The 20,934-nt window shown below is 31.4% G+C and overlaps 5 protein-coding genes and 1 long non-coding RNA gene across 8 annotated transcripts; 4 read left to right on the top strand and 2 right to left on the bottom strand.

Annotated features, from left to right (window-relative positions):
* The first annotated feature begins 1,146 nt into the window (after positions 1 to 1,146).
* On the top strand, positions 1,147 to 5,838 carry LOC106776967. 2 transcript variants are annotated; one of them, XM_022775742.1, is made up of 7 exons: positions 1,147 to 1,245; positions 1,675 to 1,780; positions 2,150 to 2,200; positions 2,399 to 2,443; positions 2,590 to 2,641; positions 3,874 to 4,153; positions 5,239 to 5,838. In XM_022775742.1, the coding sequence occupies exons 1-7, from the start codon at positions 1,192 to 1,194 to the stop codon at positions 5,446 to 5,448; spliced, it is 798 nt and encodes a 265-aa protein (XP_022631463.1). In that variant the 5' UTR covers positions 1,147 to 1,191; the 3' UTR covers positions 5,449 to 5,838. The 2 variants fall into 2 exon arrangements, with proteins under 2 accessions (XP_022631463.1, XP_014519937.1); XM_014664451.2 differs by having other exon boundaries at positions 2,533 to 2,641.
* Positions 5,839 to 8,089: 2,251 nt separating this feature from the next.
* Positions 8,090 to 9,116, top strand: LOC106776966. Its single transcript, XM_014664450.2, has one exon. The coding sequence runs from the start codon at positions 8,282 to 8,284 to the stop codon at positions 8,732 to 8,734; it is 453 nt and encodes a 150-aa protein (XP_014519936.1). The 5' UTR covers positions 8,090 to 8,281; the 3' UTR covers positions 8,735 to 9,116.
* Positions 9,117 to 9,334: 218 nt separating this feature from the next.
* Positions 9,335 to 11,586, bottom strand: LOC106777416. Its single transcript, XR_001376938.2, has 4 exons — positions 10,237 to 11,586; positions 10,063 to 10,152; positions 9,933 to 9,984; positions 9,335 to 9,761 (listed from the first exon to the last, which is right to left on the bottom strand). It is a non-coding gene; the product is annotated as an uncharacterized LOC106777416 (long non-coding RNA).
* Positions 11,587 to 12,760: 1,174 nt separating this feature from the next.
* Positions 12,761 to 14,500, bottom strand: LOC106776574 (pre-rRNA-processing protein TSR2 homolog). Of its 2 annotated transcripts, XM_022775986.1 has the most exons (5): positions 13,966 to 14,500; positions 13,769 to 13,860; positions 13,454 to 13,575; positions 13,267 to 13,362; positions 13,012 to 13,036 (listed from the first exon to the last, which is right to left on the bottom strand). In XM_022775986.1, exons 1-3 carry the CDS (start codon positions 14,162 to 14,164, stop codon positions 13,519 to 13,521), a joined length of 348 nt encoding a protein of 115 aa, XP_022631707.1. In that variant the 5' UTR covers positions 14,165 to 14,500; the 3' UTR covers positions 13,012 to 13,036; positions 13,267 to 13,362; positions 13,454 to 13,518. The 2 variants fall into 2 exon arrangements, with proteins under 2 accessions (XP_014519542.1, XP_022631707.1); XM_014664056.2 differs by having other exon boundaries at positions 12,761 to 13,362.
* A 2,789-nt stretch (positions 14,501 to 17,289) lies between these two features.
* LOC106776573 (geraniol 8-hydroxylase) lies at positions 17,290 to 19,217 on the top strand. Its single transcript, XM_022776048.1, has 2 exons — positions 17,290 to 18,479; positions 18,560 to 19,217. The coding sequence occupies exons 1-2, from the start codon at positions 17,592 to 17,594 to the stop codon at positions 19,163 to 19,165; spliced, it is 1,494 nt and encodes a 497-aa protein (XP_022631769.1). The 5' UTR covers positions 17,290 to 17,591; the 3' UTR covers positions 19,166 to 19,217.
* A 249-nt stretch (positions 19,218 to 19,466) lies between these two features.
* Positions 19,467 to 20,540, top strand: LOC106777646 (preprotein translocase subunit SECE1). Its single transcript, XM_014665307.2, has one exon. It carries the CDS (start codon positions 19,680 to 19,682, stop codon positions 20,166 to 20,168), a length of 489 nt encoding a protein of 162 aa, XP_014520793.1. The 5' UTR covers positions 19,467 to 19,679; the 3' UTR covers positions 20,169 to 20,540.
* The last annotated feature ends 394 nt before the right edge of the window (positions 20,541 to 20,934 follow it).

Below are 20,934 nucleotides of genomic sequence, written 5' to 3'. Positions count from 1 at the left end.
TAATGTATCTATAGGAACTAAAATAAAAGGTATTTATTTGAGAAGACTAAAATTAAAAACAAAATATTTATAAGGATTAAAAACAAAGACATGTTTATAAAAATTTAAAACAAAAAATAATATATTTAAAGATGACTGGAATACAAATAATAATCAATTTATAAAATATATTTAAGAATCGGTTGACAATTTTTTGTGGTATATTTATATTTACTCTAATAATTTACTTGAAAATCATTAAATTGATATTTTTTTAACATATATTGTATTTATTCTTTTTAATTTTATTTAACTGTTTATTTTTCTTGAAAATTCACAATTGTAAATTTGTAAAGTCTAACAAATAATTAAGAACAGTAATGGTTAAAAATGATACTTGATTAATTTATTATAAAAAAATAAACTATAAATAAAGTTTTCTATTAGTAAATTTGATTTTACAGTCATTTTTCTAAACTTTTTTTTTTATCTTATCTCTATATCTCTAGTTACATCTTTCATAAACTTATAGATAATGACAATTAATTATTTTAGAAAAGAATTATGAATATTAATTATTCTATTAGTAACATGTTAAATAATATTTATCATATAAAAATTATCTTTTGAAAAATTAAAAAAAAGATTGTTCGTGTAATTTTCAAACTGAAATACTAATAAATACGATGAATGATGATATAAATTTCTATAAAATGCAAGTGGAAATAAGTTATAATTTTTCTTACAGCAAAAATAGTCACAGTTTGACAAGGATAAATTTCTATTAAACCCCAGTTATATTTTATACAATTCTTTCATACAGATAAATTATTTTTTCTATTCTATTTTTAATAAGATTTTAAAATTATAGTAACAAAACCTAGATTGAAAAAAACAATTGTTTATAAGCATAATTAATCAGTAAGTATTAGGATATTTAATACTATATAACTGATTTTTGTATTAATAACATGATTTTAATTTTTAATAAATACTATATTTAATTATCCTACTTTTACAGAATAGAAAATTTATATAATATATGTATATATATTTATAAAGATTATAAAATAAAATAATGAAGAATGCAGATAGTTGCCACATACAACAGTTTTATGTGATTATAATGAATGAATAACACTTTATATTTCTTTTTCTTTCAAAGAAGGAGAAACTGATACTGAAAGGAAGCAAGAAGAGAAGGGAACGGTAATGAGTTTCATTGGAGTATGGGCAGATCTTGAAAAAGTTATCATTTCTAAGAAGGTTCTTCCCTTCTTATCTCCATTTTCTCTTCAGTTAGGGCTTTTAATTCCTTTTTTCTGCAATTTATTTTTTACAAATCATTGTCAATGTATATCCCGGATCAGGTTAATTCTGAGTTTTATTGTTACACTCTCTACTTTTCATTGTCATTTCTTGATTCTGGCGTCTGAGAGTTGAGATTCAGTGTTTTCTTCACTTAATTTTCATTTGGGTTTGCAACTTGGACTTCCAGATAAATGCTTTTACGTGTGGGATAAATTTAGTTAAAATCAGCTTCTTATAATTGGTGATCGTCATAAAAGGACATGATTCTTTGCCTTCAAATATCATTGAAAAGGTTTCGTGCACACATTGTGAAAGTTCGATGATGATGGACTTAACATACCCCGTGCTATCGGCTTTATCACCAAATGTCTTTTTCTTTTGTAGGAAAATTTGACACCTCGGGAAGCTAATATTCTTCTTTCGTGGAAAACTAGATTTCTGAGCGATTTCACTGCTAGTGCACTTGCTGGGGGTGCAGCTGCATGGACTGGTTTGTGATTTTACCATCCTTAATTGTTCTGGTGCTAATTTATAATGATTTAGTGAATATTATTTTAATATATGAAATTTTTTGGCTTTGAGACATTGTATGTTTAACGTGTTAAAAGTAATTGTACTGGTGATTAATCCAAGCACTTGTAGTGATTGTAGGGATAACTAAGCTAAGAAATAAATAAAAAAACAAAGCATTTTTCTATTACCTTAACATCCTGATGGAGGGAGAGGGGTTCATTGTCTTACTTCTTATTCTATAGCTGCATACCCAGGAAGATTCCTATATATTTTGATTATTCTACCATAGTCTCAGCAGATTATCATTGGGGTTAGTATGACCATGAGCATTATACCTTTATTGCAGCAACTCGGAATCTCGGTAAAGCACAAGCATTTCAAGTCAACCTTCCAGGCAGTAAGAAAAACTACTCGTATCTTTATTTCTACAGTTTTACTAGGGCCTCCCCCTCCATGGGGGAGGGGTCATTGTCTTACTTCTTGTTTTAGAGTTGCATAACCAGGAAGAGTCCTACATATTTTAGTTATACTGTCATATTTACAGCAGATTCTCATAGGGGTTAGTATGACCATGGGCATTATACCTTTATTGCAGCACCTTTCAGTCTCAGTAAAGCAATTAGAGCCTACCTTTCAGTCGGTAAGACAAACCACTTGTTTATTTTTATTTCTAGTGTTTTACTAAGGCCTTCCTACGAAAGTCTTGTTTCTTGTCTTATGCTTTTTCAGGAGCTGGTACTATCTGTGGACATTGGCTAGGTAATAGAATCTTGTATTCTCGTGCAGATCTGATTCTTGCAATGGACGGTAGCACATTGCAGAAGGAGTTAGCGAATATGTAGGTTTTCTCGTCTCAGTTGCTCAGACTTGGTAAACATTTTTCATTTGTGCTATGAGTTCCAATTGCCATCTCATTCTGTGGAGTTCTTTAGGTAGGCAATAAAGTAAATGCTGTCATAAGCAGAGCAATTCAGCTTAGCTTTCGTCCACTATGACGAGCTGTGTAGATAGGTGGGTGGCTGATTAAAACTGCAAAGCTTTTTTTGTGTAACAAGATCAATGTGAAGTGTCAATTATATGTTCTGAATAGAAGTAGAAAGGACGTTATTAAATGGAGGAATATAGGCAACAAGTTTCAAATAATACCAAAGACACTCTAGGATTGATAGGAATGATGAAGAGTTACTAAAAGCAAGGAAGGTTTGTTATTACTTGGTATAGGAGTATTTAGCGTAAGTTGAAAATAAGGTGACCATTATAGTGTTTTTGTGTTATAGTTCACACGAAGTAACCTGTGCTTTTTCTTTCAATCCAGCAATGTTATAACTTCTCCATTTTGTGCATTGGGAAGCGTAAATGAGTATTTGGTACCAGATATGGTAATCCAAACACTCATTTCTGTTTTCACTGCAAAATCCCCCTTCCCCCAACTGACTTATTGGTTAAAAACGCAACTATTATTTGTCCAAACAAAATTGCTATGGGATTTAACTGATACCTTGTAGTGTTCTAGCTTTCAAATTTTATATAGAAGAATTTGATGGCAGTTGAAATTGTTCCAATTAATCTAGAGATTTTTCCACATTTAAGTTTTTCACTTCTCTTTTGCATTCTAGTTATCTTGTTGAAGTGCTTAGCTACTCCTGTTCTTCTACTAGTTTATTTCCTTCTAGCATTTACAAACATAACATTGGTCTTTGGTATCACTTGATCAAAAAACAGTTCTTTTTTTTTACCATTTGAATTTTATAAACATGTAATGTCATTTTAGCTGTTGCCTCCTCTTAGGCAGATACAGTTTGAGATTTTATGTCCAATTGTTTCCAGTTTTCCATCATCATATTTAAAATAAGATATAGTTATAAAAGCAAAACTTACTATAAGAGGGCAGTACAAAGTCTAAATTGTATTGATATTATGTATATCTCCGGATTGCTATGTCACTAAAGAGGGGGTGACATGGGAAGAGAAAATAGCGTCAATCTCCAGTGGTCTCTCCCATTTCATTGTTATTTTGGATTCAGTTGCTTTTCATTTCATTTACACATTTTAATTATTGTTAAATGTCAGAATGGTGACAAAATACCAGAATGATCCCTCCGTGATGCGACTTATATCTAAGCATTTCTATTTGGAGAGGATTTTTGACGATTCAAGTAATAATTCTAAATTAAGATGGAGATACCGGAATTTCTTTAGCGAGGCAGTCCATGGTCGTAGGACTCATGATCAAGACTCTTATGATAAATCCGAAGACCATTCTCGTAATGATTCTAATGATAAATCGCAAGGCAGGTCTGAAAATGTCACCAACAGCAAAAAACCAAATCATGAGACGAAGCATACTTTTGTAAGTATTCTTAGACTTCCCTTTTCTTGTTCTCTAATTAAATCTTTTAGTGTAATCAAATATGCTAATTTCTAACTAATTCGAGGATAGAAGGATATAGACTGTGTTGGGGACACCATGGGGGTATATTTTGCTTTGACCTTCTCAAATGTCTTGGGGAAGGGGGGAGGAACTGTTAAACTTCATTTGTGCACACTGAGAAAGTTAGGTACATACCCTCCTTGAGTACTGTGTGTATTATTCAAGGAAAAATAAACTTGATTTAAGCTCAGTTGTAATATGTCAATGGGTTGCAAAATATCGATGTATACTTTTTTAATTGTTTTCTTTAAAAGACAATAAAATAGTAGCTTCACTGGTGGCTGCAAACATTGCAAAAGTTTTAGAGGGGAAGGGTAATGGTACTGACATACTGTAGCTTCACTAGTTGTCTCACTCACAACCAATGATGATTTCTTTACACGAGTTCCATACTGATCAACCTGGTAAAAGATAAATTGGAAAATCTTTCGGGATTCAATTCAACTTGATGCTTGGAAAAGTTTGGGGAGAAACCAAATGTAAATATAAAGAATAAATTGAGAAACTGAAAAATATTTTTTTAACGAGAATCAAGGCAAAAATTACTGATTTGTTGTGAGTGCAGTAGCAATAAAGGACTTCATAAAATGCGTTAGGAATTATAGGTAAGATGCAAGTTTTGGGTAAAAATAAATAAGATGATTGATATATAAGTAAACTGACCTATAAACCAATTGTCTAAAGTTTTGGATTGAAAATAGAGTTTTGATATCTTATATAGGTTTATTCATGACTTATTAGTGTCGATTTTGTGCCAAAATTTCCTTTATCTCCCTTCAAAAGAACAGCACAATATGGTCATAATTAATCTCTTTCTAAAAGTAGTTTTTAGATAGAATTAAAACTTTGAAAAAATGTGCTTGTTTGTAGCATAGGGAAACAACAAATTATTGTGCCTAATATAAAAAGATACAGTCTCCACCGGAAAATGATAATTAAAATGATAGACCAAGAGGAGATTTTGTTTTGCATGTAATAATTTTTTGGTATACATTTGATTACAGATAAACGCTGCTCTTGATACGCCGTGGGAGTCAGACCCTCTTGATTGTGTTTTTGGTCATACTCATCCTTTGGAAGACACAACTCATTCTGATTCCCCCAATAAACAACCATCAAGAACACAGAATCGGGCTCACAGAAGATCTCGCCGTTGGCGTCGGATGCGGAATCATGATGACCTTTCCAACTCTGAGCCTACAGCAGCTGTTTAGATCAATCATCCTTCGAACCATATTTCACAGACGAAATAAACAGTACTGTTATCCTTTACTATCTCCCAGGAACAGTTTATTAGTTGGAACTTGAAACTCTATTAGCTTTAATTTGGTAGATAAATTAGAGGTTAACTTATTGAACTTGCCATACACGTTATTTATACTTTTGGTGAAGGTTGTTGCTAGAACCAAGAATCACTGAATTGTGGAAACAGCATAGGCCAGATATTGGTGGAATAAGGCATGCTAGTTTTCAACAATGTCATCAAAGATTGCAAGCCTTACCCTGGTGATTTCCCTGTTTCCCTCTCAAACAGTCAATTTATATTAACAATCAAATCACTTTAAAAGTAATCTTAAGTTTTGAAATAATACATATATATATTATCCATGTGTACCATTTTAGTAATAATAGATCATATTGCTATTAGACAATACTAGTGAAAACAGTATATATGTATTCATTTCTTTTATGATAATAAAAAATAATAAAAATATTATTATTATTATTATTATTATTATTTTTTTTATTATTATTATTATTATTATAGTTATGAAATTAAATACGAATGTTTTTTAGAACTTTACTCTAAATAATTATTATTTATTTTATAGGTAGTTTTATATAAAAAATATTTAAATTTTAAAGCATGAAAAATTAGAAAAAAAAAGTTAAATATAAAAAAATGAAAATTGATAAAATAATTTTTTTTACTTTATAAAAAAGATTTATTTAAAGAATAAATTTAAAAAACAAATGTGGATACTAAAATGAAAATCCTCTTCGTAGAATTTTATATAATATTAGTGAAAACATATTGTATCTGATGACTTTTTCTTCAATGATAGGAAAAATTATAAATAATTTTCATAATTTTATTGTAAGTAGTTTTCATTTATTATATAAGTAAATTTTTTAATTAAAAAATAATTAAATCATAAATCCACCTTTTAAATTATAAACAAAATTATAAATATTTTAATCTGTATAAATATATAACTTTATTTTAATTTCAATATATATTAGTGTAAAAGTTTTTATAACATCATCATTATTAGTCATGACGTATTCTGGTTTGATTTAACAAGAGAAGATTAACAGCAAAAGATTCAACAAAGAGAATAAAACCAAAAAATCTTATATTATGCTACTAATTTAAAGAAAACGTATTCTTTAGTTGTATGTATTTATAATTTTATATATGCTGTTCTTTGTGATTTGTTTTCAGTGTAGAGAAGCCTTTTATTTTGTTTACTTTCCACGGAAGGATCCCACCACCTTCCTCCTCTGTCTCTACGTCTCAAGTCTCTATATTTATATCTTCATTTTTTCGATTTTTCTGAAAAATGAAAAAAAAAAAACTTACTACTTTTATTTTCATTGTCAGACTAGTAAAATAATCTTACAGTATGTTTCAAATATAAATTACATTTAATGATTTTATTTTAGTTAATTATCATTAATCGTGGAACGGGGAATCAATATTTTTTATCATGAATTATTAATAACAAACGTCAATCGTAACTTAAGTAAACGCGAAGGATGGAAAAAATAGAATGGTATGAAGTGCTATTAAAAGAAAAAAATGTTTATAAATTTTAAAATTTACTAAAATTATAAAAAAGATTATTCCAAAAAGTATAATTTAGGCAGCTTATTGTATTTCAAACAAAATTTGTAGGTAGTTAAATTGTTAACCTTTTATTTTTTTTATGATAAATCTGAATTCCTTTCTCTCTTAATTGTGTTTAAAGATAATGTTTTAAACCAGTCCGGTTTTGATTTTATTTCATATTATAGTCTTTAGATTTGATTTTAATAATTTTTTTATTACTTTTTATATACTATTTAGTTCAATTTTAAATTTTATTTATGTAGTAAAAGTTGAGATTTTAGTTGTGTATGATTCTGCAATTTTGTATCGTATTTCCTATCAAATTACATAAAAATATTGTGATCATGGTATAGCTAATATGCACAAATCGTCAAACAAAAACATTATGAAATTATGTGTCATGGTATCTTACTTCTTATTTTTTTAATGAATGATTGGTTTCCAATAAAACATAGACTCAGAATTAAAATTTAATATAAATAAAAATTAACATTGTTATATTTCTTAACTATAACACTTATTCACTTATTTAAGATCGAAAATTTCAATAAAAACAAAATTTGAACTCAATTAAGAAAAATAAAAGTGATTCTCTTTTGCAATTATTTTCTTCTGAATAACTTTTAAATAAAATAAAACTCATTTAAACTCTTTGAGTAACTTTCATTGTATACATACATTTTTTGTGATGTGAATGAATTAAATTTATTTTAATAAGTTATGTAAGTTCTAAAATACAGTAAAGATAATAATTAAAAATAGCTGTAAATAGTAAGGTAATCAAACAATATAAATAACAAAAGTATTAATGTATACCATAATGATATTTTCTTAATACTCGTAACAGTGGTTGTGAAAAAGAGATTCATTAATAATAAAGATGATAATATCTTGAAATTCCTGATAAATTTTATATAATAGTTTAACACATCCTGTTTTACTTTTTATAAATTACAAAAAAGTTTATATTTTTTAATGACCTTATTTTATTTGAAAATCAGGTGGAAAGATGAATGTATGAATTTCCAAAAAGTGATTTTCCTTTAATAATTGAGAGGGGTAACATTGTAATTTCGAAGAAAGAGAAGGTTAGCGTGGGAAGTGCATTTTATAGTGCTTACGTGCAGCAAAACCCAAACATTGCAACAAACAAACTTTCTGAATTCAATCGAATTGAATTGAATACGAAGAGAGTTACCTTTCGTAAATAGGCAATGGCCAGAAAGCGTAACATCGCCATCCAAAATCAACTCAGCCCTCTCTCCGAGGCGGCCGCCACCAAGAAGCTGCGGAGGCTCCCCCACGTCTTCACCAGAGTCCTGCAACTCCCCATCCCCGCCGATGCTGACGTGTCCTTTCATGAAGCCCCTAACTGCTTCCGATTCGTCACGGAGACACCGGAACTCGTACAGGTGGAGGCTCACATAGTCCAAATCCATCCCGGAATGACAAAGGTAGTTGTCAGGGAAACTGTCTCCTTGCGCATTCCCTTCGAAGACCTCCACCTCGACGTCTGGAGGACCCGCCTGCCGGACTCCACGCGGCCGGACCTCACCACCGCTGTCGTGATCGGTGGCGAACTCGTCGTGACGGTGCCTAAGAGCGTCCATGACCGGGAAGATGACCTCAGAGGCACGGGCGCTGCTTCTACACCCGTGCTTGTATAGTGATTTGTTTGTTCTACTTAACTCCATCGTTTTAGTTTGTTACTTTCCTCAGTTTTTTTAAGGTTGTTCTTGAATTTTGATACTGTAGTGTTTCTCTGCCGTTGTTTTTCTCCGATCAAATACACTTTTTTTTTTTTTTGCATAGTACTAGCACGTGATTAACATTGCTGTGTGATTTTAATGTTTTTTAATGATTACATGCTTGTGTTGCCAATTGGGTCATTTTAAAGTTTATGTGAGTCAACAAGTAAACTAAAATGGAGATCAGAGTAAAAGTGGCAGTATTCTATTATTGGTAATTAATAGACAAACTATTAATTTAACAATATAACTATATGAAAAAATAAATGAAGGTATAAGTAATTATAAATTTGTGTGTTTTCATTTTTTTATATTTTTAAATTGAGTATTTGTTTTAATTTGTCTAAATATAAATTTCTGTGATTAATATAAAGATAATATTAAAATGAGTAATATTTTTTATTATTTGAAGTTGACATTTTTGTTTTATAGTTTTCAAATAATAAAACTCATTACGGTTTAATGCTACAACATCCAAGATTATAACAGCTAATACACTTAATGCTAAGACAGTGAAAATTGGAGAAAATTCAAATAGTCACAGAAGATTTGCAATTTAATAATCTATCACTTTAAAGCAAAAAGTGTTTCTTGATAATATTGTGGGAGCGTCCTGCTAAAACCATTGGCTACCTTCTTCATCATTTCAAATTTATCCCGCTCCCGTTTTAATATAAGGTGGCTGAAGAAAAACTTCAACCACAGAAAACCTATCTTTCTTTCTCTTACTGCACTTGATGAGACCTTTGAGGCAGCCAATACATTTTTTTCATATTCCAGATATATATTTTGAAGATAGGTTTTTTTGTGCTTGAAGTCTTTCTTCAGCCCCATATATTCAAGCTCCTGGTACTTTCTAAAATTCTGCAGAACCTCATCTATCTCGGCCTCAAGTTTCAATGAAAGGGACAGAAAATTACAAGGTCCATCACATCATTGCCATTATCTTATAAAATAAACAGAAACTATTTAGTATGTTGTTAGGAAGAATACACCCAACAGCAAAATGGAGAAGATTTTTCACAAGTCAAATTGAAAGATGATAAATGGTCACTCTGTTCAAAAACACATACACCTTACAGTAGTAAAAATGGAAGCTCAGGGTGAGAATATTTACCTGGTGATAGAGCTATAACACTGTCATCCTCCTTCCAGATTCTAAATTTAAGCTGATGCAAACCCTCAAATTGGTCACGAGTCTTCACAATAATCAAGAGAGAAAGCAAGATACTTTTTGTTTCTATTACCTCTGAGATGGTCAATTCAACTCGACGCAGAAGCTTCTTTGCAGCTGGCTTCTTCGAAACACGCAAGAGGCACGAGCTAAGATTCAAAATCTGTCACAATTTGGTCAAGCAGATCCGTAGATTTATATGTTTGTAGAAGATTATTAACATGAGAAATTATATCAGTTCTCCTACCACAGCGTGACAGTGGTACTCTGCATCTAGCACAATATCTCCTTCAACTTTGCCAGCCAAGAAACATCAGAGAGCACATTCAACACGAGTAACGTGGCCTCAGATTTCGTTTCCAGCATTATAGTTCTTCAATGGAACCATAATGCACGAAAAACCTTGGAATTGTTATCACGTAGAAAAACGAAAGCTGACAGAATAGGTGCTGTTAAGATAGAATGAGATAGTAGAAAACACGTGTCAAAATTACGTAACATGCGTCTGAAATGATCCGAAATGAAAAGATAGGGGATTGGTTGATTTGTTTCGTTGGTGAAGATGTGCGGTGCAATGGTGTCCATTTCGCACCGCTGTTTCAAAAATTGATACAATAGAGGTTACAAAACATGACACAAATCCTGAGTGGCTTATCTTTGTAATTACCATACTTGAAATTTTGAAACTTGGGCAAGAAAACGCATCAGATAATATATACATAAATCGATTACAACGGAACCAATACCAGAGTGAAACAGTACAATGTAAAACCCAAGAACATCATATAATCTAATAAATATGATAAATGTGTCTTCATAACAGTCTCTTCTGTAATTTTATCAAACACATTGATATAATCACAGAATATAAACCCTTACCATAGATCGAGCAACTCACATACGTAGATCATCAGATAATATGTGAAATAAAACATTATTCTAACTTTCCAAGTCAGCATTCAATTTTAGATTATGTTGTTTAGGTTTTCTCATGAACATTAAAAGCAATAAATATGATACTCAACACACATATGTTTAGACAAACTCTTTCATGAGTATTACTTAGGAGATCAAAAAATGGTCACGTGCTTCCTCACAGATGCAGACTGCGTTTTGCAGCTTTAGGAGAAGCACTTTGTCTCGTTCCTGCATAAGATCCAACCTAGAAAAAGTAGAGCACAAAATGGTACAAAAGGAGAAGAGAGACACGAAAAGAGATAAAAATGATCATAACCGTGGAGTCGGTAAATACCACATAAGAGTCACAGTTTTTACACTTAGAAATTTGAGTTTCTTTTCCTCTAAATCAGCTAATAATTTTTCTACCGTTACAATGATCTCTCAGACTGAAAGAAAGTCTCACTGAAGTGTTGCTACTTCTGCAACTTGATTACCAGACACCATGATTATCCAGGCAGCAGCAGGAGCCACATGATCCAACGAGGCATAACAAGATTGTTCTCTAAAGTATCAAATTAGTCTTTAAACTTCTTTATACTAAAAAAATTATCTTTTGCTGTTACCACATCCTTCTTTAGAAAGCAAAGATTTCTCTTAAATTCTCAGTTGTTTTTAATTTCCACATCTAAATGTGAGAATATATCCTTCCTATTTATTTTTCCTAATTCAATTTCAGAGTGATTGGCAATATGAAGATAAAAAATAAATATCAATATATATATCAGTTCAAGTTGGTTTTTCTATACAAATATTATTTTGAATTTGATTTCAATAAAAAATATTTATTTTAGATTATAATTTAATTAAATTTTTAAAAATTCAATTTACCTCACGTTTCAACATTAAACCCTTAAAGAATAAATTAATTATTCTTATTTTAAAAACATGCACTCAAATTCAGCTATTAAAAATCACTTTATTTTTAAAATTGTTAATTAATTTCATATTTGATGGAATATAAAATAAAATTTTCATCATAAAATTTATTCTTAGAAAATATATATTAATAATTTTAAATTATTTTGAATTTAAATTGGTCTAATAAATTATCAAATTTAAAATCGATGTATTAATTTAAATTTAAAATTTGATCTATTATTTGGATTTGAAAAATTCTAAATTAATTCATTTATAATATATAGATTTAAATTTAAATCCACTCTAATGAATCGAATTTAGATTGGATTTGAATTGATTTTCAAGACTATACTTAAAATGAAATTTAGTTTAGTACTATTATCACTTTTAAAATATATCTGTATTTGTAGTCATATTTTTCAAAATTATGTATGAAACTTAATAAATCCTAACTTTACTCAATATTTTTACAATACCATTTCGTTTTATTTATTCTTATTGAATTTAAGTTCTTATATCACTACTTTAGTTATGTAAATATTATTCATTAATTAATTAATTTGGTTTTCTTTGTTTCTAATTTATTTTATTATAGCTTTTTCTTCTCATAAATCCCAGATCCAAATAAATGTCATAATTTTATACAACTTATTTTAATTTTAACTAAAGCATTATACATTTTTCTGCTTTAATCATCACCATCATTATCATATATATATATATATATATATATGGTTTTTTATTCAATATTGACAACTGAGCAATAATTTGAAAAATAAATATAGAGGTTTTGACTAGTCTACAAAAAATTATTGAAAGTCTATCTAACAATAAGCTTTTGATAAAACTTTTTCTTCTCTTTTTGTAATTACACAATTATATATAACCATACGAATGGATTGAAAATAAAGTGGGAATTATGAACATAAATTACAATATATGTGACAGCTATTTGAGTTCACAAATGCACATTTTGAATATTCATTAACATATTTACCATTTGGAACTGGATAGTAACAATCAATTTTTGAAGTTCTTTTACGTTCAAATACTAAAATTTTATTGCAAACAACTAATTTTAGTACAAGAGTTACAATTATTGGATCCAATCTGTGAGAGACATCCTCAATACAAAACAATTCAAGAACAAAAAATTTCACTGATGCCACAAACTCAAATGCTTCAGTTGTCAATAATACAACATAGCTCCACGTGCAAAAACTTTTACCCTTCAATTACATATTTCTAATTTAGTCAATAATTATGTCACAATATACACTGCTTTTATCCTTAGTATCATTCATGAAATTCATTTATATTATATGAAAGACATTATCAACGTTGATTTTATATCATTCCACATTATATTACTCGTGACATTATGATTTTGTCATTTTCAATGTTATAAGAATAATTTGAAATTTTCATGCGTTCATATGAATCATTTGAAGATTTTTACCTTTCGAACCTGCAATGTGTTTGAGTTGTGGGCATGAATTGTAATTGAAAGATTTCTTCATTCTAACTTTTATCTTCTGCATTATTCCCACTTTCTCTGTTGGAGAAATAGCAGATGGTCAGTTTCTTAATCAAGCTTAGACATAATTAATCATTTGTGACTATTTCATGAAGTTAACGAGATTTACCAAAGTCGTGTTTATTCTGAAGTGAAAAACCTTCTATCTATTTCAAAGTGTAGTTCTCTCAAATATTAAGATGATTGACGAAGCAAGTATTCTTCATGAATAACAAATAATTGTTCTGCTACCTGTTATATATCATTCAGAACATTATTAGCAATTTTCAAATGATGTTAATGTAACAACAAAAAACTAAAAGGGGCACAATCTTTTCACATAAACTTTAGACTCTCGAGAATAAGTTTTATTTACTTCAGATCATAATACGGTAAATGAACCAAATTATAGAATATAAAAGTGGAAAGATGAATACATATAAACCTGTTCAATACTTCCATCTTCTATCTCTGTGTTGAATGTAAGCAACATACATTCATAGAGTAGGTTTTCTAATTCTTCAATAGAAACCAATGCTGAAATTTAGATGATAAATCACGTAAAAGAGACATTGGTGAATGTTAGAACAAAAAAGAATGGAAAGAACATGAGAAGAAGCGAATTGAAAAATAGTTTACGACCTTTGGATTTAGAGAACAAGGAGAATAAATCAGCAGCAAGTTGTTGCGATTTCTGAAGGGAGTCAGAACCAGCCCATTGATTTTCGATAGCCATTTGAAGGGCATACCAACGAGAAAGAAGCAAAATGATACTCTTTTGCAACAAAATCGTAGGATTTGTCTCTGTTCTCTCGCAATGGCTACTATTCTTGGAATCCATTTGAGGCACCTCCGTGTGTGTTGGGAGAAAAAATATTCATACAACACACAGAGGTGAATAATGAATGGAAATGCATACTTGTATTTATACCAAATGAATGCGAAAAATGCTGAAGACGATTGATGAGGTGAAGAGAAAACTATTGTATTACTAACTGTTTTCATCTTTCTATATATGAAATATCTAAAAGGAAATAAATAGTTCAATGTTTTTTTGTAGTTAATTTATAATTGAAGGTAAAAATAAGAGAAGAATTTTTGTTTATTCTATTCAGTTATATTATCTATCAATTTTTATTATTTTGGTCATGTCACTGAGTTTAGAGACAACACATGATACCCATGACTAATAACTGTAGGAACTTATCATCAAATATAAAAACTGAAAATTGCTCAACATCATATATAATTTAAAATTTCACAAAAAAAAAATTAAATTCAGGGACCAAAATTACATTAATTAAATTTTAGGCATTACAAAATTGAAAAGAAATTAGGAATCATTAATAAGAATATAAAGGACCATATTATAATTAAACATTTTTATGAAAATAGAGGAGGGCAAAATGATAATTTAGAATATATATGTGATTTTTATTTTTATGAAACTTATAATAACAAAGTTAGTTCTGTAGTTTTTCAAAATTAAATAATTTTGCATCACTACATGTCTGAGTAAAATAGTACTAATTACTAAATACGTAAGATATTAAAAATAAATTGACATAAGATATTAAATACGTACTATTAACAATTGAACAATATATTTTCGCTGAATACATATGACCTATTTTAAAAAAACCAAGATAAAATTTATAGTTAAAACTTTATCGGAAATAGAATATGATGACCCTTTTGTCTGTTGGTCTTCCCTTCATAAAATTCTATGAAGAACTTGCTTTGCACACCGTGAAACTACAATCTCTACCATTTTTAAATGGTTATCATAAACATTATTTTAATTATTTTAAAACAAATTTGATGATAGAAATGGATAGTGTATAGCAGTCCCAAATCAACTTGAAATTGGTTGACATTGTTTGTAGTACTAAGAAATGTGTAGTAATAATAGAGACAGAAGCATTTTTTTCTTCCTACATATTAAGGATTTCTTTTGGAGATAGATTGTCACGAAATATCAGCGTCTAACTCTATTCAGAAACAAACCGATATAAATAACAAAAGAAATTACACAAAAATTATTGAGTAGGAAACAGAAATAATATGAATAAAACCACAGATAAATCTAAGAGTCGGAAAACATAAATAAATTACAAAGTACACAAAATTATAGAGTAAGAAACAGAAGAAATATGAATAAAATCACAAAATAAATCTAAAAGTTAGGGAAAATAATGATTTCGATTGGTTTTGTTTTGTCGTCACGTTAATTAGTAAGAAGAAAGGAAAATGGTTTTGAAGGAAGAGGCTCAGATTTAGGTTTTGTCAGACAGAGAGGGGAAAAGAGCGAGATGTCGTGGCTGCGAACACAAAGTGAATCGCCTCGCCAGAACAGAACATGACACGCCTCTCCTTCTCCGAGTGCCTGATTCAATTTCAGGAAACATCGTCACTGCCTCGTTATATCCAGACGAGGAAAATGAAAACATGTAAGAAGAAGAAGAAGAAGAGAAATGGACAAAACATTATGTTTGCCATTATGAAGAGTGATGGTTGATGATGATGATGATGAAAAGGAACATAAAAGAAAGAGAGAGATAAAGAAAGAGTTACTCATAAAGGATCATCGGCAATTGCAAGATCTGAGATGATGCATGCTATGCCTCACACATTTGAACATTAGATAGCACGCAACAAAAGGTAAGGGAGTGAGTAAGACTCAGAACAAAAAGAGAGAGAAACAGTGTCCATGGCTGCGTCAACAGAAACACCTCGCCAGGACACGTCAACATCCATCACCGCCTCACTCAAAAGATGCCATCGAAGCCACCAACAACCACCGCAATCACTCACCTCTGTCCGATAGAAGGAGAGGAGAGGAGACGGTGGTAAAAACAGAACGGCACTGTCACTATTATATATATTGGCCGAATCAACACGCTTTACTTTTTCTATTTGGGCCTGGGCCGGGCCTCATCTACTTATTTTATTCCATAAATACCAAAAAATAGCATTTAAATTTTAAAATACTTTATAAAATCAAACTTAACTATTTGAAGAGCATTTATATACAACTTCAAATTCATTCAAGCATTCTCCTTTAATTCATCAACTCAGGTTAATACAACTTGTATCCCTTCTATTAATGAATTTTCGGTGCTACAAGTCTAAACCTAATGGTAGATGTGATTTTTTCATTTATCTTAAATTTTCTTTTCTATAAATATTTATTTCAAGATAAAAGAGAATTAAGATTTCGCCACAATATTCCTATTTGAGAAATTGAGCGAACAAAAAATTATGTTAGAGAAATTAACGTCTAAAGATAATAACTAGAATGTATGTTAAGTAATTAATGTAATGATTGTAATGTATTATATTTACTTGAATTTTTTTTTATATTATTTTGGATGTGACGTTATTATTTGGGGATGATTTGAGAAATGAAAATCTTACTTATGAAGGATAATATTTTAAATTTTAATTTCACTTGAATTTAAAATAATAATAACTTTAACTATTTTAATCATTGTTACATGATCTGTGATGTAGAGTGAACCACAAATAAATTCGTTTTTTATTTTATTTTTAGACGTATAAATGAGAAGGGTTGACAAATGATACTTGAATTGTTTAGAATATCTTGTTTGTAGTTTTGTTGAAAAAGAGAGACAAGATTGAGACTGTGTTTGGATTGTCAGTGTTTAATCTTAGAATGGCAACGAAAGTCAATTAAGATAATAAGAACGTTATTTATAACTCGTTAACTACTGTGACAACGTGTGATTGATGAATTTGAAATATTCGAATCAATAAAATAAAGTACTGATATATAATTTTATTGTTAAAAAATTGTTATTTTTTTTTTAAATATCATGGTCAAATAACCAAATGTCAACTATCTTATAATATTAAAATGTATATATATAGAATGGTTGCCATTTGGAGACCGAAGCTGAAGTATCTATTTTATTATTTTTTGTATTTGAATAAAACATGTTGTTAAGGATGCTGTAGGTGGGTTAAGCCTGTGGTAGGTTCTGTGAGATTTTATCTCTATAAAACTCAAGCTCTCCTGTGCTTTACATATTCATCATCTTCTCTACATTTTCTCTCAAGATCACATCCTCACCGAACATCAAATCCTAAGTTTCTTCCTTCCTTCGCATTTTTCTTCATATTTGACCGATTGAAACATCACTTTATCACCATTTCACCTGATTAGCTCTCGATCTAGAGCTTCATAGTCATTATCCTTTGGACCTAAGATCTAGCTCACGTCGCGTTTTTGGTGTTCTTCCTCGGAGATGGATTTTGTAAGCAGTGCCCTGCTCGTGCTGTTAGCATGGACCTCCATTCATGCTACATTTTCATTCCTAAGAAGATTCAGAAAACCACACCACAAACTTCCTCCTGGACCCTATCCTCTTCCCATCATAGGAAACCTTCTTCAACTGGGTAACAAGCCCCACCAATCATTGGCCAAGCTTTCCAGCATACATGGCCCTCTGATGAGTCTAAAGCTGGGCCAAATAACCACCGTTGTGGTGTCTTCAGCTGAGATGGCCAAAGAGGTGCTCGTAACCGACGACCACCTTCTGTCAAACCGAACCATTCCCCAATCTGTCTGTGTTCTGAACCACGAAAACTATAGCCTTGCCTTCATTCCCGTTTCCCCTCTTTGGCGCGACTTGAGGAAAATATGCAATGGCCAGTTGTTTGCACGCAACTCTCTCGATGCTAGCCAAGATGTTAGGCGTAGCAAAGTGCAACAACTCCTATCCGAAATCCACCGATGCTGCGAAAGCGGTGAAGCAGTGGATATTGGAACAGCAATCTTCAAGACCACCATCAATTTATTATCAAACACCATTTTCTCCGTGGATTTGGCTCAATCTTCTGACAAAGCCGGAGAGTTCAAAGAACTGATCACCAATATCACCAAACTGGTTGGAATACCAAACCTGGCCGATCATTTTCCTGTCTTGAAGATGGTTGATCCACAAGGCATAAAAAAACGTCAGGCTAAGAATGTGAAGAAGGTGTTGGACATCTTTTCCCACTTGGTTGACCAAAGGTTGAAGCAAAGAGAAGGTACACACGTTGACGTGCAGAACGACATGTTAGACTCTCTTCTCAACATCTCTGGGGAGAAGAAGATGATGGACAAAACAATGATTCAACATTTGTCACATGTATTAACAATGATCCTTATTATTCTAGCATCGATTCGATTTTTTGTTATGGTTTGAAATTTACAATCATGTTTGAGCAGGATTTGTTTGTTGGGGGAACTGATACGACGACGTCTACAGTGGAATGGGCGATGAGTGAGTTAGTACGCAATCCAAAGATTATGTCAAAGGCAACAGAAGAGTTGGAGTTAAGCATTGGTAGAGGTAACCCAGTGAAAGAATCAGACATTGGAAGACTTCCGTACTTGGAAGCTATAATAAGAGAGACACTTCGGTTGCATCCACCAGTTCCATTTTTACTGCCTCGAAAAGCTGAGACAGATGTAAACGTATGTGGGTACACTATCCCAAAGGATGCAAAGGTACTGGTGAATGTATGGACTATTGGAAGGGATTCGAGCATTTGGGAGAATCCAAATTCGTTTTGTCCAGAGAGATTTCTGGGGTCAGACATTGATGTTAAAGGGAGGAATTTTGAACTGACACCCTTTGGGGGTGGGAGGCGAATATGCCCTGGCATTTTGTTGGCTACGAGGATGATGTTCCTAATGTTGGGTTCCTTAATTAACTCCTTTCACTGGAAACTTGAAGATGGCTTCCAACCCCAAGATATGAACATGGAGGAGAAATTTGGGATCACCTTACAGAAGGCTCGACCATTACGACTTGTTCCTGTCAAAAAATAAACAAGAATAAAAAACCTAATAAATATTTAAATAAAAAGTGTGTCATTTTACACTCTTCAGTTGCTTTTTCTAGATAAGAGTTATTTCGCAGTTTACTGTATTAAAAAGCGAGAAAATTTTAAATATATTATTTGCGTAAATGAATTAATATAAGAAGTGATAAGCACTAATAACCAGAAAAAACTCAGCCATATATAACTTCGTATACATTGAATTGGGACTAATAAAATTTCAAAAGTTTAATTAAAATATTTTTCTAAAATTGAATAGGAAATGAAGCATGAAATTAGATTAAGCTTATTGATGATATTACAATATCATAATTTGGGTGGGGGCTACATTTGTTCAATTTACAGGCCCATGACGATTTATGCAATGAACTGTTACCACGTAATCCAACCCATAAGAGAAATGGGTTAGGATTGACCCGAACAGAGAATGCAGAAGACAAGACAGAGAAATGTTATCCACAATCACCACACAAAATCGTTGCTTCTCTGGTGCTTAGTCATTGATGGCTGTGCAGGCTTTCCACCACCTACGCTCTCCGTTCCCATCAAGCTCGCACTTTCCAAGGTTCCCTCCCCACTCTTTACGACCCAAACTCACTGCTTCTTTGCTCTTCAAGCCCCGACCTCTCACCTCCATCGCAATATCGCCGCTCTCCGAGAGGCGCCGGGTGCCGGTGGCCGGCGTTGTGGAGGAAAGCCAAGAGAGTTCGGAGCCTGAACCGGAGGTGGAGTCGAAAGCGGAGTTGGCATCGGAACTGAAGAAGGCGATGGCGGAGAGGAAGGAGAAAGAAGAGGACAGCTTGTTGAGCGGGGTGGCGCGTGAGATCGAGGAGATTGAGTGGCCCAAATTCGGGAAGGTTTTGGGTACCAGCGGCGTAGTCCTCGGCGTGATCTTTGGTTCCAGCGTTGTTTTGCTTACTGTCAATGCCGTTTTAGCGGAGCTTTCTGATCGGGTATTTGCAGGCAAAGGGATTCAGGATTTCTTCTCCTGACACACACCATACTAAACGAAATCAAAATCGTGCAATTTTTGTTACTAACCTTTCAATTGCTATATGATGGACCTTCCCTGGGTCATTCACGTGCTGTTCAATCTGAATCGTATCGATCAAATGATGGTGTGTTACCAAATTAAATTGAACTGCTTTCACCCCTTTTCAATTCAGCAAAGGTGGTTTCTCTACATTGCCATCACTTTCCCTGTAACGTTATACTATTCAATTATATTGCTTTTTTTCATTAGTAGTATGTATCCAGAGGCTGAGCTTTGAAGGGACCGGAGGAGCATGGCTTCCCCAAACTTTTTCAAGGTTCATATTTTAACGAGTGCTAAATGGTAGATATTGGTCATGTTTAAGAACAAACTTCTGTCATATCAATACAAATGAATTTTATAATCATAGTTTTAAAAGTTGAAACCTTTTTGTAAAAAAAGAAGCTAAAATATTAATATAAACGTGTCTCTGTAATATGGCTCAATGTGTTAATTTTTTTTACTTTTATCAGAGATCAATCACTTAACAATTACACACTTTTTAAAATATCTCTGTAATGTGTTTAATCGATTAACATTGTTTTCAATGGTTTTCTTTTTTTTAATAATTTATTATTTATCATCATTTATTTTGGTAGACTTTTAATTAACTTTATGTTACATTTAATATAATATTACTCACCGATAATTTCCTTTTCAGACCATTTTCTGCTTGTAAGAATACTATGCTCATCATATACTGACAGGCACCGGTTATTAGGATT

The sequence above is a fragment of the Vigna radiata genome, chromosome 11, assembly GCF_000741045.1.
Source record: "Vigna radiata var. radiata cultivar VC1973A chromosome 11, Vradiata_ver6, whole genome shotgun sequence".
Lineage (NCBI taxonomy): Eukaryota > Viridiplantae > Streptophyta > Magnoliopsida > Fabales > Fabaceae > Vigna > Vigna radiata.
This window is presented reverse-complemented; position numbering and strand designations above follow the sequence as displayed.

Bases quoted from the DNA above. Each gene is read 5' to 3' on its own strand.
- LOC106776967 (XM_014664451.2), top strand. From the start codon at position 1,192: ATGAGTTTCATTGGAGTATGGGCAGATCTTGAAAAAGTTATCATTTCT. The intron at 1,246-1,674 runs GTTCTTCCCTTC...TTTCTTTTGTAG, and splicing joins AAGTTATCATTTCTAAGAAG to GAAAATTTGACACCTCGGGA. The intron at 2,201-2,398 runs GTAAGAAAAACT...CCTTTATTGCAG, and splicing joins TCAAGTCAACCTTCCAGGCA to CACCTTTCAGTCTCAGTAAA.
- LOC106776966 (XM_014664450.2), top strand. From the start codon at position 8,282: ATGGCCAGAAAGCGTAACATCGCCATCCAAAATCAACTCAGCCCTCTC.
- LOC106776574 (XM_014664056.2), bottom strand. From the start codon at position 14,164: ATGGATTCCAAGAATAGTAGCCATTGCGAGAGAACAGAGACAAATCCT. The intron at 13,861-13,965 runs GTCGTAAACTAT...TCTAAATTTCAG, and splicing joins CTTGTTCTCTAAATCCAAAG to CATTGGTTTCTATTGAAGAA. The intron at 13,576-13,768 runs GTTTATATGTAT...GATATATAACAG, and splicing joins AAGATGGAAGTATTGAACAG to GTAGCAGAACAATTATTTGT.
- LOC106776573 (XM_022776048.1), top strand. From the start codon at position 17,592: ATGGATTTTGTAAGCAGTGCCCTGCTCGTGCTGTTAGCATGGACCTCC. The intron at 18,480-18,559 runs GTATTAACAATG...ATGTTTGAGCAG, and splicing joins TGATTCAACATTTGTCACAT to GATTTGTTTGTTGGGGGAAC.
- LOC106777646 (XM_014665307.2), top strand. From the start codon at position 19,680: ATGGCTGTGCAGGCTTTCCACCACCTACGCTCTCCGTTCCCATCAAGC.